Raw genomic sequence first — 24,864 nt, 5'->3', positions numbered from 1 at the left:
GGATAGAGGCGGGGCTTCCCGGGGGGCGGGCGTGGGTAGAGCTCCAGAGCCACCGCCGGGAGACTCAGAGCACATTCGGTTTTAGCCGAGCTGGGGAGCTCCTGAGTCGCGGGCCGAGAAGGTACGTGCGAAGCTAGGAGTAGGCAGACCCGGGTGAGGGGTGCGAGGGAGCAAGACCGGGCTGCGTAGGAGCTTCCGTTTCCCGACCGCCCAGTTCCTCGGAAGCAAGGCCGGCTCTGAGTCGAGAACGCAGCCGGACCGGGAGGGACGCGGAGGAACTAGTGCCGCGCAGGCGCAGCAGCGCCGGCGGGGGCGGGGCGGGTGGGGCGGGGGCGAGTCTGCGGGGTCTCCCGGGCGTTTGGGGGCCTGGTTTTGTGGCTGAGGCCTCGTAGGGACCTCGCTTGCGTCCCTTTCAATTTCCACCGTCTTCCCCTCAGCTGAGTTCAGGGCTTGAATTCGAGACAGGTCCCCCCACTCCTGACTTTGAGGAAAACGAAAGGGAAAGCTGTGTTGTTTGTGTCACTCCCGTCCCACTCGGCGATCGCTGCTGGGCAGCGCCTTCTCGGGTTCGCTCAGCCTGGCCTGGTTGAGCTGCCGGGGTCGGGGACTCGGGTTAGGCCTGGGTAGGCAGACCGCCCTGTCACGGCGGGCCGGGTGATGTCACACTTCTCTGTGACACGCGAGATTCCTTAGTTACTTGGAAGCCAACGGTAGAGGCTGGAGGTGAGAGGACCCGGGCTTGGCCTGGCTTCCTGGCTCGACGGAGCGGCCCCCCTCTGATCTGCTAGATTACCTCTGGACAGGTGAGGCGGTGGTGATTGCTCCCACAGGTCCCGAACCAAAGTCTGGTCCGGAAGGGCGGCGATGGGCGGGTTTTCCCTTGGACCCACTGCTGAACCTGTGATAAGCAGGCTTTGACGTTTCTTTTTCCTCCTTGTTTTTCTTTTTCTTTCTTTCTTTTTTAAACAACAAGAACAGGCTATCTCGTTGCCAGACCAGGTTGCATTTCCTGTCCAATCAGGCTTCTGTTGACCAAACCACAACAAAACCACTTTGAACTCGAGACTCGAGTTACACAAACACTTGTGAATATGTAACACTTTAGAAGAGCTGACTGCCTGAAACACAGACAAGGAACTCAAGGTTAAAGGTTAATGGCAGAATTTCTAGTTACTTATTGATATTTGTGAATAATTTATCTTGGGGCTGTGCGGGTAGTTTAAGAGAGATGATTCAAGAAAGATTTCCCTGGCTTGCATAATCCCGTTTTCAGGGCTTCTGCAAACACTTAAAGTCTGTAATGGTTGCATTTATTTTCTTCGGTGTTTCTTCATTGTCTAGAATTGTTTCTGTTCTAACCTGGAGAATAAGTTGACATTTAGAATCCCGTCGGTTTTTCTCCAGTAGAGAGAGGCTCGAGCCCTTGAGAAATGCTGTTCATTATTCATGTGGAAATACGGTTTCACAGCCTTCTCTCCATTGATCTGAATGAAGCCTTGCTTTCCCAATGACTAGGAAAAGGAAAAATTGAATGTTTAGCATTTCCTGTTTTCTTCCTCGTTACAGATACAGTTTCATGTACTGGGTGAAAGTGCTAAAAAATACACGAGTGTGGTAGGAATCAACATATGCTTTGGAGAGTTATGAAATTGCGTTTTTGAAAGCTTACTTTTCTATTGTCGGTGTCAGGAGACCTGAGGCTTTCTGATGTTGGTCAAGTCAGTACTAATGTCGGTTTGGTGCCTTACCAAAAAATACACACTTACCATTTATTTATTTATTTTTGAGACAGGGTTTGTCTATGTAGCCTATGTAGAACTTGCTGTGTGGACCATACTGGCCTCAAACCCAGAGACCTGCCTGCCTCTGCCTCCTGAGTGCTGCTGGGATTAAAGGCATGAGCCACCATCACCTAGCATACATATTTTTCTAATTGAGAGTCGGTAGAAGTGGTATTAATCATATGTGTGTTGCAGTTGAAGAGGAGATTGAATTAAGTAAGATTGTCTTCTAGAAGTTATGTGGTAGAAAGGGTAGGATCTGTAACAACTAAAGTAACACGTCAAACACTTTCACATATTTAATTAAATATTAGATTATAAACTACATGTCAGTCCGTCCCCCCCCCTTGTTAATTCAACCATCTTGGAGTCTGTTCCTGCACATTAGAAGGAATCAAATTGATACTTATTATCATTGGAGATAATGTACTGACTTGAAGAGTTTCATTTTATTTCATAAACTACCCATGGGTATTAATCTCCTTTAGGGAAACCACTCACAGTGTTCTCACGTCTAAGATTTTCTTTGCTACTTTGACTTGGCTATATGATCTGGTACAAATGTCTTCTTTTTCATCCAGTTTTGTTCCCCTAAAGTTTGTAACCAAATTTCAAGGTAGCACAGATTCCCCAAAAATGGTATTCAAGACCAGAGAGAGGCTGCAGAGATTGGATTGCATTTGAGTAGGCTCCGCTCTGAGTGGCTAGCCAAGGAATGTTGCAGTTGTAGGACTCTTATACTTGTTTTTTTTTTAATAATTCATTTATTTAGCCGGGCGGTGGTGGCGCACGCCTTTAATCCCAGCACTCGGGAGGCAGAGGCAGGCGGATCTCTGTGAGTTTGAGACCAGCCTGGTCTACAAGAGCTAGTTCCAGAACAGGCTCCAAAACCACAGAGAAACCCTGTCTCGAAAAACCAAAAAAAAAAAAAAAAAATAATTCATTTATTTTTATTTTATGTGCATTGGTGTTGTTCCTGCATGTATGCTTGTGTGAAGGTGTCAGATCTTGGAGTTAATGACAGCTGTGATCTGCCATTGGGTGCTGGGAATTGAGTCTGGGTCCTCTGAGAGAACAGCCACTGAGCCATCTCCCCAGCCCCTATGCTTTTTCTTTTTGGAGAGATAAACAAGGTATTAGTGGGGGAGAGACTACTGGTTTCTAATGGAAGATGACATGTTTAGGACATTGAAACGTCTTAGGTTTCATTTCTGTCAAAGAGGTATGGCTTTAGAAAGGGAGATTCAATCGTTTCAGATTTGGTTACAAAAAAAGAAATTTGAGCCAAGTGTAGTAGTGTACAGGTTTAATCCCAGCCCTCAGGAGGCAGAGGCAGCCAGATCTCTGTGAGTTCAAGGCTAGCTTGGTCTACATAGCATTTCAGAATGACCAGGGATACTTAGAGAGACCCTGTCTGAAAAGAATTGACAGTGGAAGGCATTCCTTTAGAAGGCTGAGCCAGCCCTCTCGAGAGATAAGTGCTGTGCTAGTTTAGCCCAGGGATTTGGGGTCAAGTTAAGAGAGCTCTGGAGTTTCCGGTCTCCTTATGATGTTGGCCCAGCCCTCACTTGAAACTGAGCTGACCAGCTCCTAGAGCAGCACAAGTATCCAGCTAATAATGAAGGTGACTTGAACAAACTCTGCCATGGCGGCCTATCAGTAGGCTCTGTAAGCACCTCGTGGCCCTCTGGGCAGGAGGTGCAGTGAGTGTTAGAGGGAAGGTACGCAGGCTTTATCAGGACCCTTCTTAGACGTCCTCCTTACCTGTTTACCTTCACTTTCTCCATAGAGAAGTGTTAAGCCTTTGTGATGCAGTTGCTCAGAGTTACAGTTGTTGGTTTTTGGTTTTTGGTTTGTTTTGGTTTTTCGAGACAGGGTTTTTCTGTGTTGCAGCCCTGGCTGTCCTAGAACTAGCTCTTGTTGACAGGCTGGCCTTGAACTCAGAAAGATCTGCCTTTTTCAGCCTCCCTAGATTAATGGCGTGCACCACCACTGCCTTGTAAGTTATGTATTTTTTAAACAATTCACATGATCACTTTTTGGTGAACATGCAGTGAGCTGCACTGCCCCACTTAACAGTCAACCCCGTGAAGTAAAGAGCGTTGTAGTTCCTGTGTGGGAAATGGTGAGACTGAAGCAGAGCGAAGTCTAGTGCCAGAAGCTTGCTGTGGTTTTGTGGGGTGCTTCGGCTTGCTTAGAGCTACACCTGCAGATACGGAGGCTGAAAACTCATTGGAAGAGACAGTCTTGCCCCCACCCTTTAAATTCTATCTACTGGGAGCTGGAGAGATGGTTCATGCATTAAAAGCACTGGCTGTTCTTCAGAATATCTGGGTTCAATTCCCAGCACCTACTTGGCCCCTCACAACTGTCTGTAACTCCAGTTCTAGGGGATCTGATACCCTCACACCAATTCACATAAATACATTTTTAAAAAATTACATTTACTGTGGGGATGGGGGGAGAGTGTATAGAGGTCAGAGTACAGCATTCAGGGGTTGATTCTCTCTTACATGTGGATCCAGGGGGTCAAACTCAGTTTGTCTGGTGTGGCAGTAAGCACATTGAATCAGTCGTCAGCCCTGGGTTCTTGTTTTTCCTTTACTTACTTACCAATTTGGTCCCCTATGGAGGTACAGGGAGAGCAATCAAGATAGTTGAAGGTTTACAGGATAGCTAGTATATAGGAGGGTAAAACAGAGTAGTTCACTATCTAGTGTCTAAAGTGTATCTAAATAGCGTTTGTCATTCATGTTAGGTTGTGTACCTTGAGGCAGCTCCTGTAGTTTTCAGCTGTGATACTTTCTGGAGTAGATTTAGAAGCTTCTGCATGTTTCATTTGTACTGTATTTACTATATGTATTGAAATAAAAATTACAGTTTTTTTTCAGTGATGGGTAGGACCTTTTACATGTTATGAAAACATTCTGTCACTGAGCTGTTCCCAGTGCTTGTTGGTTTTGTATGTGTGCGTGCATGCTTTGAAGGCATGACCACTATTAGATAATAACCTTTTGTTTTAGGATGAGAGTAAGAAGGGTCCCTGGAACGGAAACGGGCTTTAATAAGACAGGCTAGACTTTATCCTGCCAAGCTAAAGGTGGTCATGGTGAAACTATGCAGTAAATTTGGGAGTTTTTGTTGTGCATGCGTGTGCTTGTGTGTGTTTGTGTGAGTCCTGAGGATTGAACGGAAGGCCTTGGTCAACTCAGCAAGTGCTTTGTCACTGAACTGTGAAAGGCGGGGCTGCCGCACTCCCGCCCTGCTTCACCTTCCTTCTGTGCTGGGATGAGTTGTGTTCTCTCAGCTCCTGGTTTTTGTTTTGTAACTTGGGGTGGCTCTAAGCGGAGGAAGCTACCCCTGTCACTTCAACCAAACTTGCAATATGTGCATAACAAATTTTGATAGGTTCTGTTAATATTTGAAGTTCCGTTAATATTTGGAGTTCCTGCTGCCTTAAAGGTAGGCCATAAAATGAGGTGCAGAGTCAAAGGATTTTGGTTGTAACTAAAACATGAGCATTTTTTTCTTTTATACATGCAGTCTGAGCAGATTCCCCAATGCTCTGAAAGGCACTGCCATTTAATTTTGTGTGAATAATCCCTCAACTCTTTCACAGTTGAGTGTTTCTATTACTAGGAATCTGTTTCTAAGTTTCTGTATGAACTAGAGTTTATGATGAGATAGACCAAATGATTTTCTCTTTAAGATCATGCTTCATTAGATAAGTTAAATTTATCCTGAGAAGTCTTGAGATTACAGAGGTGTGCCACCATGCCTGATTTGTTGACTTTTGTAATAGTCTTAGTTATGTGTCAGATATATGACAGTAAATTTTGGAGCAATTTGGACCCCCCATATACACTGGAATGATGCTTATTTTTGTAGTGTCTGAGATTGACTTCACTTGTGCTAGGCAAGTGTTCTATTACTGAACTATATCTCCAGTCCAATATTTCTTTTTTCCCCATGGCAAAAAACCATAAAGCACTGCATCTTTAAAAACAAAAATCCAAGACCATGATGGGAATACCCACTGAAACAGCTTACCTTGAACTAATGGGAGCGACTCCGGCATGACAATGGGGGAACTGCCATAGGACCAGACTAGGCCCTCTGAAAGTGGGTGACAGTTGCTTGGCTGAGGCAGACTGTGGGCCACTGGCAGTGAGACTAGGATTTATCCCTACTGCTTGTACTGGCTTTTTGGAACCCATTCTCTCTCTCTCTCTCTTTTTTTTTTTTTTTTTTTTTTTTTGGTTTTTTGAGACAGGGTTTCTCTGTAGCTTTGGTGCCTGTCCTGGAACTAGCTCTTGTAGACCAGGCTGGCCTCGAACTCACAGAGATCCGCCTGCCTCTGCCTCCCGAGTGCTGGGATTAAAGGCGTGCGCCACCACCGCCTGGCCTTATAGGGATACCTTGCTCAGCCTAAATATGGGGTGGGGGGGGGGGGGTTGGTCCTGCCTCAAAGCAATGTGCTAGACTTTGTTGACTTCCCATGGGAAGCCTTACCCTCTCTCAGAAGTGGATGGTGGGTGGGGTGTGATGGGAGCTGGAGGAGGGGAGGGAGTGGGAACTGGGATTGGTATGTAAAATGAGAAAAGATTTTTTTTTTAATTAAAAAAATTCTAACACATTGCTCAATGCAGAGGAGGTCTGGTGCTGTATAAAACATCCTTTTTTTTTTTTTAATGTATATGTCAGAGCCAGGCACAGCGGCACACACCTTTAATGCTAGCACTTGGGAGTCAAAAGCAGGTGGATTTCTTTGGTGAATTTCAGGCCAGCCAGGGCTGCATAGTGAGACCCCTGTCTCAAAAAGAAAAAAGGAGAAAAAAGAACCTTGGGGGAGCACTTTATCTCTATTTCTACCCCCATTCTCCCCAGTTTGGACAACTCTAGAGCAGAGCTACATTTCCTTCCATCCAAGACCTGCTTCCCCTTACATTTTACCTTTTCCAAAATGAAATATGGCATATACTTTAAGTATATACATTACTACTTTTTAAAAAGAAAAGTTGGACATTTGTATTACTTGGTATCTGTGTGTGATGGGTGTGACCATGGGTGTGTCACAGCGTGACACAGCAGTGTTTGGAGCCGGAGGACGGCTGAGAGCGCGAGTCAGCTCCGTGTTCACTGGGAATGGATCTGCTTTAGTATCAGCCACCTCGTGGACCCCTCTTACTAACAGTACAAAAATTGCTTTAATTAGCATATTTCACTTAAAGTTTGAAATAGACTGGGTGTGGTGGCACAGGCTTTTAATCCCAGCACTAAATAGGCAGAGGCAGGCAGATCTCTGAGTTCAAGGCCAGCCTGATCTACAGAGTCCAGAGCTGCACAGGGAAACCCTCGCCCCCCCCCTTTAATTGAAATAGGTAGTGAAATAAACATATATATGGGAGTTTTAACTGATGTAACACATGCAATCCCAGTACTTGGGACACAAGGATTGAAGGTTTCACTTGCATAGTGAGACTGTATTTCACAACAGTGTATATTTTAGTGTTTTAAACTGGAAGTTACTTATAAGTCAAGGAAAAACTAAGTATTTGATATCCTCATTCTTGTTTTTTGGTTTTTTTGTTTTGTTTTGTTGTTTTTTTTTCGAGACAGGGTTTCTCTGTAGCTTTGGTGCCTGTCCTGGAACTAGCTCTTGTAGACCAGGCTGGCCTTGAACTCCTCATTCTTACACAAACTGTCTTAACTTTTTTCATAAGACTAAGTGTTTTACATGCAAATATGTCTATGCACCACATCTGTGCCTGGTGCCCTCAGTTCAAAGGCGAGCACTCCATCCCCTGGAGCTGGAGTTACAGCTGTAAGCTGCCTTGTGGGTGGTAGGATTGAACCTGGTCCTGAACCTCAGCAGCTAGTGGTCTTAGCTGCTGAGCCCTCTCCAACCCCTATCTTTGTGTATCAACTGAAAGCTCCAGAAGGAAGCAGTCAGTATCTTCTGGAACATGTCAAGGAGCAAACTGGGAAAGAGTTCTGCCATTGTGCTCTCACAGTTTTTCCTCAGAGGGTCTGGTTACATGAGTATTGCCCCTTTCTGACTAACAACCCCCTGGGTATTTAAGGCCCCCTCCCCCTATTGCTGATTGAAATTGGAAGCAAGAGGTAGTATAGCACTTCTACTGTGAGTGCTGAGAAACCTGGCTGTGGAGGTTGCAAGTGCTCTCTGGGGACATCATTAGGAGTGTTAATGGACGCCTTAAAGACACTTTCCAGTTGCTGGATGGTACCGTCCTGTAAGTGTGCTCTCTGGAGAATGCATCATCATGGTTGTGGAAGACTGTTTGGCCTTGCAACAGCCTGCAATAGTTGCACCATCTAGACCAAGCGGGCGCAGAAACCAGTGACTGGAGAGGAGAGCAGCAGTTCCGGTAGGGTCTGCACTTCTCATCAGATCTGTGCTCGAACTGAACTGACAAGAGTCAGGGTAAGTAGGGGTGAGGAAGGAGGCGGCTTGAGAAGGCCAGCCTATACCCAAACTGCATCTTTGTGACTTTAGGATTGTAACTTTGATTGCAGGCTAATGGTTGTTTGCCCACCCCCTTTAGTAGATTGGGAATAGAGTGGGCATTGTGTGTTTAGTAAGACTGGTGTGTGTGTGTGTATTTAGGAAAGCTGACCGCTCTTGATCAGATCTTAGTTCTTAGACTAGATGTGTTTATTTGGGATTGCACGTGAGATAGAAGAAACTGGATATGGTTTCCTTGGGTTTTGTGTTTGCTTTTAATTTCTGTGGTGGGAGGAGTTGCACTGCCCGTATATTAGGCTCGTGAGGGTCACAGTGGAAAGGGGGTGGTACATGTCCTGCTTTGGTTCCAAAATGCTGTCTGACATTTTGGAACTGTTGGGAAAATCTGAATAAGGTCTGTATCATAATCCTCTCTTTTTGATGAGTGTTTTCCAGCTTTCCACTTAAGTATTAGAGCATTGTCTACACAGTTTAAGAAAAAGATTTTAAATCTTTATATTAAATATTGTTATATGTGGAGGAGGGAAAAGGCAGATACTAATATTTAAGAAATCTAAGAGGAGAATATCAAGTGGGTTGGTGAGACAGCTCAGTGGGTAATATGCTTCCCATGAAAACGTTAAGGCCCCAAACCTCAGAACCCACGTAAAAGCCAGGCATGGTGGCTCCCATATTTGATCCCAGTGCTCTAGAGGGAGATAGGAGGCAGAAACAATAGAATCCCTAGCAGCTCACAAGCCAGCTAGCCTGACACGCACAGTAATGAATAACTATTGACTGTCTCAAGTGGAAGACCCAAGCACATTCTCTGACCTCAGCATGCATGCTGTGGCGAGCACATATCCACAATTGAGAGAGCACACATACACGTATACATTCAGATTTTGAAAAGAATATAGAAGGCCAGGTGGTGGTGGCACACACCTTTAATCTCAGCACTCGGGAGGCAGAGGCAGGCGGATCTCTGAGAGTTTGAGGCCAGCCTGGTCTACAGAATGAGTTCCGGGACAGGCTCCAAAGCTACTGAGAAACCCTGTCTTGGGACAAAATAAAAAAGAATACAGAGGGAATATTTATATGATTACAATCTTTATATAGGAAGGCTTCCGTGGGAGCCTAAGCCTGGTGGCACACGCCTTTAATCCCAGCACTTGGGAGGCAGAGACAGGCGGATCTCTTAAATTCGAGGCCAGCCAGCCTGGTTTATATAATGAGATCCAGTCTAGTCAGAGCCTCTAGTAAGTCCAAGTCTTAGAAAAATGATTCGGAGGGAGCTGGAGAGGTGACTCAGCAATTAAAAGCACTTAAGAGCAGCTCTTAAAGAGGATCTGTTTGGTTCCCAGCATCTATATCAGGTGACTCACAATTTCCTACAACTACAGTTCCAGGTAATCAGATCTCCTCTTGTGGCCTCCTTGGACTACATGCATGTGATGCTCAGATGTACATGCACACACACACACCCATAAAGAAAACAGTAACATTTTTAAAGTTCTAATAGTATAAAAAACAACAAAATTCTTGTGTACTTTATGTTCATGGAGATAAATTTTTAAAATTGTGACTTTCCATTGAGTTTTTCAACTGTGTTACTGTAAATTGCTCTAGAACAAGGATTGACTCCATTCCTGGGTGGTGCCACACTTTCGCCCCAGGAGATTGCTGTGGAAAGGAATAAATAAATGGCCTTTTTTTTTTCTTTTTTTTTTTAATCTTTGAGGTAGTTTTTTTCTTTCTTTTGATTTTTTTGAGACAGGCTTTCTCTTAGCTTTGGAGCCTGTTCTGGAACTAGGTCTTGTAGACCAGGCTGGCCTCAAACTCAAAGAGATCCACCTGCCTCTGCCACCTAAGTGCTGGGAATAAAGACATGCCACCACCACCCAACTGAGGTACTTTTTCTTAGAGAATTGATTAGTATCTTGAAGCAGTGACATAATTGTTCCAAGGTAGATGAAGCCCTTGCTATGCAAACCTTGAGTTCAACTCCAGCACCGAGTACCATCTGTGGAAGGTGAGAACTAACTCCACCACATAACAGTTGTCTTATCCACACGTTCAATACAGACAAACAAAACTCGATGAGTTCTTTGAATTCTTCTGTAAAGTATCTTTTGGTAGGGGAGGGGTGTTCAAAGTAGGGTTTCTCGGGCTGGAGAGATGGCTCAGCCTTTAAAGGCTAGGCTCAGAACCAAAGTAGGGTTTCTCTGTAGCTTTGGAACTTGCTCTGTAAACCAGGCTGGCCTCAAACTCATAGGCCTGCCTCTGCCTCCCAAGTGCTGGAATTATAAAGGTGTGCACTGCCATTGCCCGGTGTAAACTATCTTGTCAAAGATAAATCTGCCCTTTAAAAATTGTAAGTAGGGCTGGAGAGATGGCTCAGTGGTTGAGAACACTGGCTGTGCTTCCAGAGGACCAGGGTTCAGTTCCCAGCACCCACATGACAGCTCACAACTGTCTGTAACTCCAGTTTCTGGGGATCTGATACCTTCACACCAATCCACATAAAATAAAAAAGTTAAATAAATTATAAAAACTAAATAAATAAATAAAAATTGTAAGTACTGCCAGGCAGTGGTAGCACATGCCTTTAATCCCAGCACTCAGACAGAGGCAGGTGGATCTCTGTGAGTTCAAGACTAGCCTGGTCTACAAGAGCTAGTTCCAGGACAGGCTCCAAAACCACAGAGAAACCCTGTCTCGAAAAACCAAAAATAAATAAATAAAATAAAAAATTGTAAGTATTCTTTAAAATAATTGAAATCAAATGATAGTAGTTTTGGAGAGAAGAGGAGATGGTTTTTTTTTTTTTTTTTTTTTTTTTTTTTTTTTTTTTTTTTTTTTTTTTTTTGAGACAGGGTTTCTCTGTGGTTTTGGAGCCTGTCCTGGAACTAGCTCTTGTAGACCAGGCTGGTCTCGAACTCACAGAGATCCGCCTGCCTCTGCCTCCCAAGTGCTGGGATTAAAGGCGTGCGCCACCACCGCCCGGCTAAGAGGAGATGGTTTTATGTCTTTTGTCTTTTTTAAAGGAGTTGATGGGGACTTTTAATTTTCCAAAGCTTGTATACTGCCCCCCCCTTTTTTTAAATATACCTGTGCTCTTAAGTGTCCCGGTGTCTATAAAATAATCTTTTCTTCCTTCTTAGCAGGTGTGCTGAGCAGACTTCGGAACCATGAACATATTTGATCGGAAGATCAACTTTGATGCCCTCTTAAAATTTTCCCATATGTAAGTGATCCAACTTTGACCATTGTCCTTTGCTGCATTTCTTGTCACACCTAGTTTCTTTTCTTAGTTGGATAACTTTTATTGGTGACAGTAAACAAATTGGCTAGATTGTGAAGCCTAGCAGAAGCAGCCAAATCAGGGCTACTGTGTAGTCACCGCGACTCATCTGTTCCATTTGGGCACTGATTGTGCATATGTTTGGGATTTGGGTTTTTCTCTAGCAGGTTCTCTTAACCCATTTTCCAAACATTCTTTTTTATTTTTTTTTATTATTTATTTATTTATTCTGTCTATGTCTATGCTTGCAGGCCAGAAGAGGGCACCAGACCCCATTACAGATGGTTGTGAGCCACCATGTGGTTGCTGGGAATTGAACTCAGGACCTTTGGTAGAGCAGGCAATGCTCTTAACCCCTGAGCCATCTCTCCAGCCCCTCTTTTTTATTATAGTATGTTCTTCCCAAAGTATCTCAGACTGTTCATAACTTTTTACAGAGAAATGATTTGTAGCTTAGATACACGTCCAGACATGATGTGCTGTGAACACTCTTTTCTAGAACTCCCTCGACACAGCAGCACCTAAAGAAGGTCTATGCCAGCTTTGCACTCTGTATGTTTGTGGCGGCGGCAGGGGCCTATGTCCATGTGGTCACACATTTCATTCAGGTAAGAACACGTTTCTCTGGGGTCAGTGGCACAGACTCCATTAGGGAGAAAACAGCTTAACAGGGTAACCTATTTCTATGCGCTTTCTAATATTCTCATCAGTAGTTTGATATCAGAATTCAGCCAGACATCATTAAACCATTAGCGTTTTCTGGCAGCTGTTCCTCTCTTGGAAACCGAACACAGGAATCTCTTCTGCTCGGTACTTGGCCCTAAAGGTATTCAGCTGATGCTGTCTGACATACAAGACCCCGTCCTCAGACGTGAGCCAGGTGCTGGCACTCATGGCATGGTGCCTGTCCCACCTTTTCTTCTTTGTTGCCTCATTGACTGTGGAATGCTTAGAGCAAAATACCAGTTATATAATTAATTGTTAGATTAGGCAGGGTTGGGACGTGTACAGATTTGACCGATTTCATTATGTTCATGCCTGGGAGAAGCCCTCAGCAACTTACTGGTCTGGGGAGGAAAGTTTGGGTTTGACTGACAGAAGTAGAAGGTTCATTTTTTATTTTTATTTAAAGAATAACCAAAAAGTTTGAAGTTTCCCTAGTCGCCAAACTCCAGAGCGGCTGTTTTTAGCATAAACACAGAGGTGTATTTGTGTTGACATTTGCCACTGTGATTAACTGTCCTTTTGTTCAGGCCTCTCCTCCCAAGAGTTGTTTGAAAAATTGCTTTTGGCACTCAGAAGGGCAAGGCTGATCCTTGAGTTCAAAGCAGGTTCTGGGTCTTTTTTTCTGGTTTTGTGTTATTTTTGCATTTTTGTTGTTTGTTTGAGATAATGTAAAATGCTCTTAGTTCTCAGTGCAAACTGACCTTAGTTAGTTCTCAGTGCAAACTGACCTTTTCATTTGGGGGTTCAACTACTCAGCAGTCACTGCTTAGTACTTTTTGTAAGCATGTAAATAGTGGAAACTTAGATTCATCTTTTACGACTTCCGTGCCCCGTGGAAGTTAGGATCCTGCTTCACTGACATGTTACTTCCTCAGGCCCAATGCCACCTTTATGCTTTTTTGTGTGCCAGGGATTGAACCCAGATTCATACATGCTTCTTACCACTGAGCCGGGTTTATACTTTTAGCTAGGCTTTTACGTAGATCTGGCTGGACGTTCTGCCTGTGCTGCATTGCAGTTAAAGGTGTACACCATTGCAACCTACCCTGTTCTGTGTTTTTGTTCCTGATTTTGTCAAAAACGGCATGGTGCTTAAGTGTACTGTCTTAATACGGTGGTTGATTTACTTCAGAGAGAAAATGTGCTTGTCTTAGCGGCTCTGTGAATCAACAGTGTATGTCAGATAAGTGCCTTAAAAAGCAACAAATAAAGTAAGGTTGTGTGTTCGTCATTTTGTGAAAATGTGACCAGAGAGGTGCAGAAACCTCTCTGTATCCCCCTAGGAACACTCAGTAATTCCACATCCAGTTAATAACTGTAACCTTTTAACTGCTCTCAGTGGTAAGAATGGAACTGTACCTTTCTTTAACGGCAGGAACTTCAGTGCCTGTGTTTAGCCTCAGTAATTTCCTCCTAACACTTGTGGGTGGGTTTTCCCCTAAAAATTTTTATTTTTATTAGAAAAGTAATGTTACTGTAGGAAATTGAAAAATAGCTGGGTGATTTTAAAGCTCTAGAAGCCAGATAACATTGTGTGTGTCTGTACTGCCAGCACGGCAACAGAGGCGGCAGGATCCGAGTACAAGCCTCTATAAACACCCCTCCCCCAGCCTTCCACAGCCCTGTGTGCCTGTGCTCGTGGGTGAGCCTGGGTGTGCCACAGTGCACATGTTGCTTTCTTTAACCACTTGGATCCTAGGGACCAAATAACTTAGGTCAACTGGTATTTTTTTGTTTGGGTTGTTTGTATTTCTCTGTCCTACAGATACAGTGTGCTTCTAGCACTTTTCTGTTTGCCTTAGTAGTTCTGTAATTGAAGCCCTCACCTCCAGGCCTCTGGTTTCTCTCCCCCCTTCTCTCTGAGAACTTAATACCTTCTCCTCTGCCTCTGGATTAAAAAACAAATGTTAGAAATTTCAGATGAGTATTTGAACCGTAAACATGAACTTTGAAGTGTTTGTGACTGGCTCTCACAGGCTGGCCTGCTCTCTGCCTTGGGCTCCCTGGGCTTGATGATCTGGCTGATGGCAACACCTCATAGTCATGAAACGGAGCAAAAAAGATTGGGACTTCTTGCTGGCTTTGCTTTCCTCACAGGTATGTGAAGAGGTTGTTGGGGACAGAAGAGGTTTTTTGTTCGTTTGTTTGTTTTTGTCTGTGTACAATTCTTTCAAAACAGTTCTTTTTGTAGAGTTTCCCTAAATTCTATCACACTGCTGTGATATCTCTTTTCTGGTCTCCTTGCTCTGTACCCACCAGTCAGTCACACATATTTGAGCATTTTTGTTTTGCTTTGTCCTCCTTCCTTGTTGCATATAGACTGTTCCTGTCTTGCATATAGAGTTAAGCACTATCTAACTAGTACTTGATAGCTAGCAACTATGACCTAAAAATGGGTGTGGCTTGGGTGAGGTCCATGACTTTTTAAATGGTAGACATGAACTAAGAGTCTGGTTAAAAGTTCATTTCTTGCTGGGTGTGGATGCGCACACCTTTAATCCTAGCACTTGGGAGGCAGAGGCAGGCAGATGTCTGAATTTAAGGCCAGCCTGGTCTACAGAGGGAGTTCCAGGACAGCCAGGGCTACACAGAAACCCTGTCTCCAAAAAAAAAAAAAAAAGTTAATCTCTTTTAGAATTCTCATTGAAGAAAACAGATTGGAGCTATATAATAAAGTACTTTAAAATGCATGGGTTTCTTCTGTACAGTGTTAAGGAAATTTTAGAAAGGAAGAGATTTAGGATTTAAGACTTGGCTCAGGGAACACTAATTATTGGAGGTGTTGGGGGATTATCAGGGAGGAAATAGCCAGAGTAGAAAAAACACTGGGTTGCTTGCTGTCACCATGTGATTACCCCGGAAGACTGGTCTGACTGCCCTCACTGCAGGCCGCAGGTCACTGGCTGCCAGGCTCTGTTCTGTCCTCCTACCGTCCCTGATGCACATTACAATCTCAAGGACACATGACATTTGACATTTCTGCTTTTGTGTTGTTTTTCATTTTTATTCTTTCTTAAAACATCCATGGTTTTCTGCTAAGAGGACTGATATACCTTGAATTAACTCAGTTATATATTCTCTTGAAAATAAGGAAAGGGTTAAGTAAAAGAATTGCTTTGGTTTCTTTGTTTGTTTGTTTTTCTTTTTCTTTTTTGAGACGATTTCTCTGTGGCTCTGGAGCCTGTCCTGGAACTAGCTTATAGACCAGGCTGGCCTCAAACTCACAGAGATCCACCTGCCTCTGCCTCCCAGGTGCTGGGATTAAAGGTGTGCACCATTACTGCTCAGATTACTTTTTCTTTAAAAAAGAATGCATGCCTGTGATCAGAATCAATGGTAATTGGTTCTGGGGTTTGTTTTGTAGGGATTGGCCTGGGCCCCGCTTTGGAGCTGTGCATTGCTATCAATCCCAGGTAACTGTTTTACTGTGTTTATGAATATGCCTTCTAAACAGACTGCATAGTTGGAGCTCTCCCTCATGGCCTTTTCTTTCACAGCATCCTCCCCACTGCCTTCATGGGCACGGCCATGATCTTCACCTGCTTCAGCTTGAGCGCGCTCTACGCCAGGCGCCGGAGTTACCTGTTTTTGGGAGGTATGGACTGGAAAGAAAGCCCTGGGCTCTGCTCTGGTAGAGCTGTCAGTAGACTGCCTTTTCTACCTCGAGTCTTCATTTGGGGAGACAGCTAGAAATGACCTTAATGGGGTTGTCTCTGCCCAGCTTTGGCTTTTCTCGTGACAAGGTTTGCCCTCTCTTGCTAGGCATCTTGATGTCAGCCATGAGCCTCATGTTCTTGTCCTCCCTGGGGAACCTTTTCTTTGGATCCATTTGGCTGTTCCAGGTGAGATTTTATATAGTTTCCAGGAGTCATTTGTTCCATTTTTCTCACCTAATTCTAAGTCAAAAGAGGTGACTCCTTGGCTTAGAGGAATGGCTCAGAGGTTAAGAGCACTGGCTGCTCTTTCAGAGGTCCTGAGTTCAATTCCCAGCAGCCACATGGTAGCTCACAACCATCTGTAGTGGGATCTGGTGCCCTCCTCTGGCATTTAGGCTACACACAGGCAGAACATTGTATGCATAATAAATAAATAAATCTTTAGAAAAGAAAAGGAGCCAGGCATGGTGGCACACACCTTAATTCCAAGACAGAGGCAGGCAGATATGTTAGTTTGAGGCCAACCTGGTCTACAGAGCATGTTCCAGGACAGGCTTCAAAGCTACACAGAGAAACCCTGTCTCCAAAATCCAAAAACCAAACAAATAAAGGTGTCTTCTCTAGAACCCTCACTTTCTTTGGGCAGTGCCCTACAGACTTGAGGACCTTCAGAGGACATGGCCTCCCACATGGCTAGACACTGCTGAGGAGAACCGACTTGCTCAGAGACTGTTTCTCTCAGTCCAGATTAGTGAGCTGGACTGAGACAGAATTGTCTCGAGAAGTAATATGGACTTCACTGTCTTCTGAGTTAGCATGTGGTATGTTTTCAAAGGGTAAGAGGCAGGAAGTAGACTGTTCTTCCACTACTATATCTACCACATGTAACTCTCTTTCTTTTCTCAGGCAAACCTGTACATGGGGCTGCTGGTCATGTGTGGCTTTGTCCTTTTTGATACTCAGCTCATTATTGAGAAGGCTGAAAACGGAGATAAGGATTACATCTGGTGAGTGAGAACTGGTCCACATTGAAGGTTGACACAAACTGTTCCATTCCATGGCTCGACATACATATGAAAGTTTGTTCATTTTTTCTAAGAGGCAAGGTCTCACGTAGCCCAGGCTGGCCTTGAACTCACTATGTAACTGAGGATGACCTTGAACTTGTGATCCTTTACTTCCTGAGTGCGGGGATTACAGGCATGGTATAAACCAGCTAGCTGGGAATTAGATACAGGGCTCTAGCAGTGCTGGGCAAGCACTCCAGACAAGCTGTATCACTGGAGCCAAGCTTGGGACTCCAGCATGGCACAGCTTTAACATCTTCCACCTGCAGGCATCCAGGAGTAAAGGTGCTTTCTCTTTTACTCTGTTTTTAGTGGTTAACAATGAGAGGATCTCCTCACCACTGGTCACTGGTACTTAGTAGTTCCAGGTTCCGACTTGGTCTCTGTTTAGTACAAAGCCTGGTCTCCTGGTCCTCATGGATTTGTGTATTTGGAGGAGGCTGCTTGTTCGTCCTGGCCGCCCAGAACCAAAATAACTACACAGAAACTGTATTAATTAAATCACTGCTTGACCCATTAGCTCTAGCTTCTTATTGGCTCTTACATATTAATTTAACCCATTTCTATTCATCTGTGCATCACCACGAGGTTGTGACCTACCAGCAAAGTTTCAGCATATCTGTCTCCAGCGGCAGCTCCATGGTGTCTCTCCACCTTCCTTCTGCCGGCATTCAGTCCAGTTTTCCCCGCCTACCTAAATTCTGCCCTATCAATAGGCCAAGGCGGTTTCTTTATTCATTAACCAATAAAACCAACACATAACAATAAAACCAACACATAGACAGAAGGACCTCCCACACCAGATTTGTTGAGTTGACTGTTTCTTGGGGGGGGTGGGTGTTGGAGGGAGTGACTCACAGGTGGGCACTTGGGCTTCCTGGGGAAGGAAGTAGAGGTACTGTGAGTGACTAGTTCTTCTCTTTCAGGCACTGCGTTGACCTCTTCTTAGATTTTGTTACACTCTTCAGGAAGCTCATGCTGATCCTTGCTTTGAATGAGAAGGTTAGTGAGTCCACAGCCTGCACATGAGAGGGTGGCTCGTGCTCATGTCTGTGGATGTGAGACTTTGAAAAGTTGGTCATTCACTGTGTAGGGCAAAAATACGTGAAAGGCAGGCAGGTCCCTCAAGCAAGAGGGGAACCGAAGTCTATGCTATCGAAAACAAAAGACCAAGTGGAAACAATTTCCTTACATCTTAACTAATCCTGGAGATGAATTTCAAATGGCAGACAGCTATGGTGACTGCACTTACAGAGAGTAAGGCTGCAGGGATCATGAGGACTCAGAAAGGGGCTGGGGAAGACAATGTATCTTGCATGCATTGGGTCCCCTGGAACTGCAGTTACAGTTATCCCAGAAGACAATTCTGAGCCACAGTGTGGGTGCTCTCAATCAAACCCAGGTCCTCTGCAGGAGCAGCCAATGCTCTTAACTGCTGAGCATCTCTCCAGTCCCATCCATTTGTTAATCTTAATTTTTCCTCAAAAAAGAATCAGTCTAGTCTAGCAGCAGAGAAGCCATGAACCTATGAGCTTTCCTTTATAAGTCTGACTCAGGAGTACAAGTGAGTGCGGGGGGTGGGGGGGGCAGTGACAGAGTAGGATTGTGGTTCTGTTTGGGCCGTACCGCAGTTGTTCCTCTCAGCTGCTGAACTCTGTTCCTTTTCTGTTTGGGGCTTGCACCTAATAGAAAGGACTCGGCTCACGCAGGTTTCTCATCCTTCATTGTCCGGATTCCCTCACACCCTTTGCCAGCATTCGCTCCTTTGGATTTGCATGTCAAGTACTTAGGTGGTTCTTCTTCATTTGTAGGACAAGAAGAAAGAAAAGAAGTGATTTGGGCCTCGGCCTCCCAGCTCGACTCCTCTCCCACCCTTCATTTCTCTGCACACATTACAGGTGTCGTGTTCTATGATAATGAAAAGCATCAGAAAAGCTTTTGTACTTTGTGGTTTTCTCTATTTTGAATTTTTTGATCAAAAAACTGATTAGTGAATATAGTTTGGAGTTTGGCTTCACATTCCTGAGGTTTCCACGCTCCCTTTTCTGTCAACCTATCCATAGCCTATTGCTCTGCTCAGGCAGCCAGTGCACCAAGATGAGGAGCGAGGAGTAGATGTCTTCCTGCCACGCCTCCGCAGATGGACCCTCCTGGACTCTTGCTGGAGCCTCTTTGGCCCTTGTGTTTGGTTTTCACAGTCCAGTGATACTGGGTAGCGTGTTTTCCTTGAGAAGGAGCTCACCTGTCCTGTCAACCTGCCACCTCCTCTGCCTGAATTGGTCTGGCAAATGCCTTTCCACCTTGCCATGATGAGAATGTGGATTTGTGGGTGTTCCCTTTCCACCCCTGAGTGACCGGCTTTCCATCTGTGGGGTGGGAAGGGCAGCTGTTGTCAGGTACCTGTGAAGCGCTCTGAGCATGTATGGCAAGGGAGAGGTCACAATTTTCAAGTATCCCTATTGGATTTTGTTGTTGGTTTTTAAAATTATTGCCTTTGTTACTGATTGGCTTCCACTAGGTGACTGGTTAAATCTTGGGGGAAGGATAGGAAAGAGGAATGATTGAGCCTCAGGGCTAATTGTACTAAATCTTTTTAGAAAAGCCTCTGTAAGGACTGCAGCAAGGGACAAGTCTCCACCAGCCGAGCACTTCCTTGCAGGGAGTCTTGACTGCTACTGAAGGTAGCACTCCTAACAGCTCTTCAGTGCATTTGTGTCTGTCTGCCTGGACACTGTCAGGGAGTCAGGCCAGAGATTTGAGGCAATAGGTCATGTTCACCTACAGATGCACTTTAGTTTGTTTTGTTGACCTGTTTGAAGAAATTTGTTGGTCTAGGCAGAAGCCGGGTGACCAAACTATGGGCCACCAGTCTGCACAGAAGGGTTCCATCAAAAGCTGCCGTGGCCTTGGCTACTTGTGGTTTCTATTCAAAAGAACCAAACCACTGAGAGCCCATTACCAGCAGGATGGCGCTTTTGACTTTCTCTGCTCTCAGCAGTACAGTTGAACACAGTGGCTCGTGGTTTACTGTGCCATGACACTGCTTCTGCAGTGGTGTGCCCCAGAGTGGCTCAGCGCCACTGGGGTGCTGCCCTGTTTGCCTGTTGCCCTCTGCCCTGGCTTGGACATCAGCCACTCTCTAGAACAGTGATTCTCTGCAAGCCCTACGGAGCTGACGTAGTTCCACCTCTTGAAGCCAGACTCCACCTCTTGTGCTTTCTTGCTTGGGATAAAGGAATTTTTCTTTAGAAACAGTGCCAAGAATGATAAGATATAAACTACTTTTAAAGACAATGCCTAACAGGTTTAATACAGGTGTCGTGTCATTTCCACTCTGTCCTAGTTCTTTGTTTTTCCAGCTCAGGCTGCGTTCTCTAACTCATACTGTGAAGACAAAGGTGTTTTTGATTAAAAAAATATATCTACATAGTCTTAATTTGTAAAAAATAAAGAAAATTCCTTAACCTTTCCTGTTGTCTAAGTGCGTTAAATCAAGGGCTTGCTGGTAGGGGGCTGGGGTACTGTTTGGGATATTGCTGGTGGGAGCTGGAAGTTAACTGTATGCTCCTCATAGAGACAGAAACAAGGACCAAACTTAGGCCTCCCATTCTGGAAGCCCAGCATGCCCAGCCTCCAGAGCCCTCTCCTCACCCTGGCCTTTGCTGGTGGTAGTAGCCAACACAGTTAAGCTGTGCACCAGCTTCTGGATCAGGAATGAAGATCACTTATCCTGCAAATACTCAAGTTCACTCTCTGGCCAGGCCCTGTTCCAGGTGCATCAATGAATAAGTCCTTGTAAGTGTGCTTGTGAGAGGGGCTCAGTCTGCTCTGACACCCCGGCCGGCCAAACTCTTAGAGTTAGCTACACAGGAGGGTCTTGTTGCTCCTACCCATCCAGGGTGCTTACAGTAGATCTGTTTGAACCCCATAAACCACTTTGCTGTACTGTGATAAAACACCATGACCATGTCAGCATGGAGAAGGAAGGGTTTATTTGCGCTTACAGTTACTGGAAATGGTGAAAATATTTTAACTGGCAAAGCCTACCTCCAATAACATAACTCTCCTAACAAGGCCACGCCTCCCAAACAGTTCTACCCCTGAGGACCTGGGGAACATATCAGACCACCATACACTGTCCCCGCTAAACAGCCACTTTTCTCAACTTGAGACAGTTCCTCTCGTACCTCCTTCCTGGAAGAAGACTCATCCTAAGGACTTTAAAGCCTAGCTTTATTCTCATAGGGAAGGGAGGCACAGGTACACTGTATTTCAAAATAGGAGTCCCTGGAGCTGAAATTTCAGACAGTTGTAACTGCTTGATGTGGGTTCTGGGGTTTGAACTAGAGTCCTCTGCAAGAACAGTACATGCCCTTAACCTCAGCATCCTCCCCTGGCACAAGCACGCCGGATTTGACTGCCGACAGATGCCAAGCACTGAGTGAAGACTTGTAAGTGCGCCTGTCCTGAGATGGTTTTAAACATTTCTTTTGTTTTCAACATTTTTAGTTTATTATTGGGGATGGGTTGTGGCACGTTTGGAGATGAGAGGGTCACTTTGTAGAGTGGGGTTCTCTTCACCTTTGTATGGGCTCCAGGGATTGTGTCTAGGTCTCCTTTACCCATTAAACCATCTCACTGATCCTGTTTTATTGTCTTAATAGCCAAAGAAGGTGATACATTTACTACATGGGCTCAGTTATTTCCAAGGTCACACCATCAGGTAGTAGTAAATTGTCTGCTCAGAAAGGAAAAAGAGGCAGTTGATGCCGGAGCCTTCAGACCATGTCTGCCTGCACACTGCCAGGTCCCACCATGAGAATGGACTGAACCTCTGAGCTGTACGTGAGCCACCCCGATTAAATGTTTTCCTTCGTAGGAATTACCATGGTCATGGTGTCTTCACAGCACTAAGACACTCCGAACAAGTGTGGATTAGGGGTGTCTATTCCCCCAATGTTTTGATCTATTACGATGATTCCCCATTTTGGCAAGTCATTGTCCACTAGCACAAGAGAGCTACTTGTAAATTTCTCACGTTTAGGAGGCTCAATATCAGCACTTGGAGTGCAGGCTGGCTGGACTTCAGGCCCTCCAAAGGAGCTAGTTCCAGGACAGCTAAGACTGTCGCAGAGAAACCTGCGCAGCTCCTGGGCGGCAGAGCTGGAATCGCCTGGACAAGTTGCCTGGGTGGCAGTGCAAGCTTCGTAGAGTGAAGAGCAGTTGAGGAAGACAGCTGACTTCAGGCCTCCACATGTACACACAAAACTGCATGTTTGCAGGTTACCACTGTGGGCTTGCAGTGAGCGACAGTCCTGGGTCGGGGTGCTCAGGAGTGCTCTTTGGAGAGGACCGAAGCTGAGTCCTGAAGGTTGAGTTAAAGTGAGAGGAAATGAGAGATTAGGGAAGGCGGTAGGCGTGGAGGCTTCAGGCTTAGGAAATGACGCTGCGCGAGGCCCAGGTGTGGCTCGGTGTGGAGAGCACAGGTTTTGCTGGGTCAAGGAAACCAAAATGGGAATTAGGCTTGTCAATAAGTAGAGCAGCAGTTACCAAGGACTTCAGTAGGAGACACTACGACACTATGGAGTTGACAGCCCCGAGGGCACTTAGCAAGCAAGAGAGGGTAGACTTGATTTCACACCCTGCCGATTTGAGATTAGCAGGCAAAGGTCTTTTCCGGTCTAATTCTAGCCCTGGTACCAGCTCGAATGAACTAGTCTGCCTAAGGCGCTGGCTGAGAGGTCTGTGACAAGGAAAGAGCGTGAGATGATGCTCTGTCCAAAGCAAGCTTAGCTGAGCCCCAGCACCTGGTCTGGGGTTAGGGGTCAGCCTAGGCTACATAGTGAACTCGGTTAAAGGCAGCTCGCACCAGACTCCAAGGCAAACACCTAAGGAAGATGCTGAGAGCTCAACATGGAACAATTTAGGCATCAGTAAGAATTATAACTAAACTAAAAAGACAACTTTTTGCTTTTATTTATTCATTTTGGTTTTTTGAGACATGGTTTTGCTATGTAGCCCAGGCTGGCCTTGACCTAATTATCCTCCTGCGTCAACCTCACAGATGCTAGAATTAGGACATCATGCCTGTTTGTTTTTAATTGAGTTTTGTTTTTTGTTGTTTTTTTTTTTTTTTTTTTTGATTTTCGAGACAGGGTTTCTCCGTAGCTTTTTTTGGTTCCTGACCTGGAACTAGCTCTTCTAGACCAGGCTGGCCTCGAACTCACAGAGATCTGCCTGCCTCTGCCTCCCGAGTGCTGGGATTAAAGGCGTATGCCACCACCGCCCAGCCCAAGAAATATTCCAATAAGGGATGAAGGGATTACATTGTTAATGTGTCCCTGATGTGAAGCCCTGTGCTGTATGAAGGCAGGAGATGACAGCCTTCACTAGTGACTTGTTAACAGAAGCAGTGAGACATTACAATACTACCAATAAAGTTTTTTAAAAAATGCTTATTTATTATGTATACAATATTCTGTCTGTGTGTATGCCTGCAAGCCAGAAGAGGGCACCAGACCCCATTACAGATGGTTGTGAGCCACCATGTGGTTGCTGGGAATTGAACTCAGGACCTTTGGAAGAGCAGGCAATGCTCTTAACCTCTGAGCCATCTCTCCAGCCCCCCAATAAAGTTTTTTTAAATAGCACTTAAATCAGAATCATAGGGAGTTCTAGATCTAAGTACCATTTATAAGAAAGACATTGCAGGAACATTAAACCACCACCCAGGAGGTCTGAGGAGGGGGTGCTGCTGGAGAGCTGGCTCAGCAGCTACTAGCATTTCCTGCTCCTCCAGAGGACCCAAGCTCCCAACACCCATGTCCCACAGATCTGATGCCCTCTTGAGGCCTCTGTGGGCAGGCACTGTACTCCTGCACATACCCACACACAGATGTACACATATACATAAAAGTAAAATAATTAAAATTTTAATTAAAAGCACTAAGTGGTAAACTAAGAAAAATAGAGCCATTGAACACATAGTTGGATGGCAGACAGTTGCCTGTTATGCCTAGGATGAGACCAGAGGTTTTGTGATTTTGTTCTACAATGTATATAGACATCATTATATAATTTATCTGTCAATTAAAATTAATTTTAGGGTTGCCTAGCATGTGTGATGCCCTGAATTCAATCTTGAATTTAAAAAAAATTAAAGTTTTAGCCCAATGTAACTCAGGCTGGTAATCAAAGTATTCAGGAAGATAATTTGGGAGAACTGCCAGGGGTTTGGGACTATCCTGAACTATACAGAAAGTTCTAGGCTAGCCTTAGCTGTAAATCCAGCACTTGGGAGGTGGAGGGAGGCCAGATATCAGGAGCAAGGTCAATCCAGATGTCATGGCAAATTAGCTCATCAAACATTGGGGAGATCCAAATTAAAGCAGGCATGAACTATAGCTAATATGTATGTATATATGTGTGTGAATGTATGTGTACATATATGTAGACATTGGTAAACTGAGTGCTGTTGAAATGTGCAGCAACGGGCACTGGTGTATGTGGGGGGAAGGATGCAGTCTCTTATAAAATCAAACAAATTAGACCTCGAACTCAGAACCTCTACACTATGAGACTGATTGGTGTGCTGTCTGTTATGCTACATGGCCATTTAGAGGACTCTAGAGAAGTGGTTATGAGTTTAAGAACTTTTATTGCTCTTGCAGAGGATCTGAGTTCCTTCCCAGCACCTGAGCCATGCAGCTCACAACCCAGCTCCAGAGGATTTCTTGTTTTTTAAGGCTCTTACTATTCAACCCAGCATCTGCAATGCTGGATATCCTAGAGAAAAAGAAATTACGTTCTCATAGAAGCTGCACCCCACACCTCGAGAGAGAGAGAGAGAGAGAGAGAGAGAGAG

General features: G+C 44.9%; 1 protein-coding gene across 4 annotated transcripts; it reads left to right on the top strand.

Annotated features, from left to right (window-relative positions):
• Positions 1-20,469, top strand: Tmbim6 (transmembrane BAX inhibitor motif containing 6). 4 transcript variants are annotated; one of them, XM_041642612.1, is made up of 10 exons: positions 1-121; positions 11,412-11,494; positions 12,051-12,159; positions 14,254-14,374; positions 15,642-15,690; positions 15,775-15,872; positions 16,040-16,119; positions 16,840-16,940; positions 17,927-18,002; positions 18,812-20,469. In XM_041642612.1, the coding sequence occupies exons 2-10, from the start codon at positions 11,439-11,441 to the stop codon at positions 18,833-18,835; spliced, it is 714 nt and encodes a 237-aa protein (XP_041498546.1). In that variant the 5' UTR covers positions 1-121; positions 11,412-11,438; the 3' UTR covers positions 18,836-20,469. The 4 variants fall into 4 exon arrangements, with proteins under 4 accessions (XP_041498546.1, XP_041498547.1, XP_041498549.1 ...); XM_041642613.1 differs by having other exon boundaries at positions 10-121; positions 11,415-11,494; XM_041642615.1 differs by lacking the exon at positions 1-121 and adding an exon at positions 588-803 and having other exon boundaries at positions 11,415-11,494.
• Positions 20,470-24,864: the final 4,395 nt, after the last annotated feature.

Source organism: Microtus oregoni, unplaced genomic scaffold, assembly GCF_018167655.1.
Source record: "Microtus oregoni isolate MIOR12 unplaced genomic scaffold, Mior012 000077F_ref0000221, whole genome shotgun sequence".
In the NCBI taxonomy this organism is placed as follows: Eukaryota; Metazoa; Chordata; class Mammalia; order Rodentia; family Cricetidae; genus Microtus; species Microtus oregoni.
Note: the sequence above shows the minus strand (reverse complement) of the source record. Positions and strands in the feature narration are given on the sequence as shown.

What these genes read in the sequence shown, in the direction of transcription:
- Tmbim6 (XM_041642612.1), top strand. Translation starts at nt 11,439, where the DNA reads ATGAACATATTTGATCGGAAGATCAACTTTGATGCCCTCTTAAAATTT. An exon ending in TGCATTGCTATCAATCCCAG is followed by an intron (nt 15,691 to 15,774) that starts GTAACTGTTTTA and finishes TTTCTTTCACAG; the next exon opens with CATCCTCCCCACTGCCTTCA. An exon ending in GGAGATAAGGATTACATCTG is followed by an intron (nt 16,941 to 17,926) that starts GTGAGTGAGAAC and finishes CTTCTCTTTCAG; the next exon opens with GCACTGCGTTGACCTCTTCT.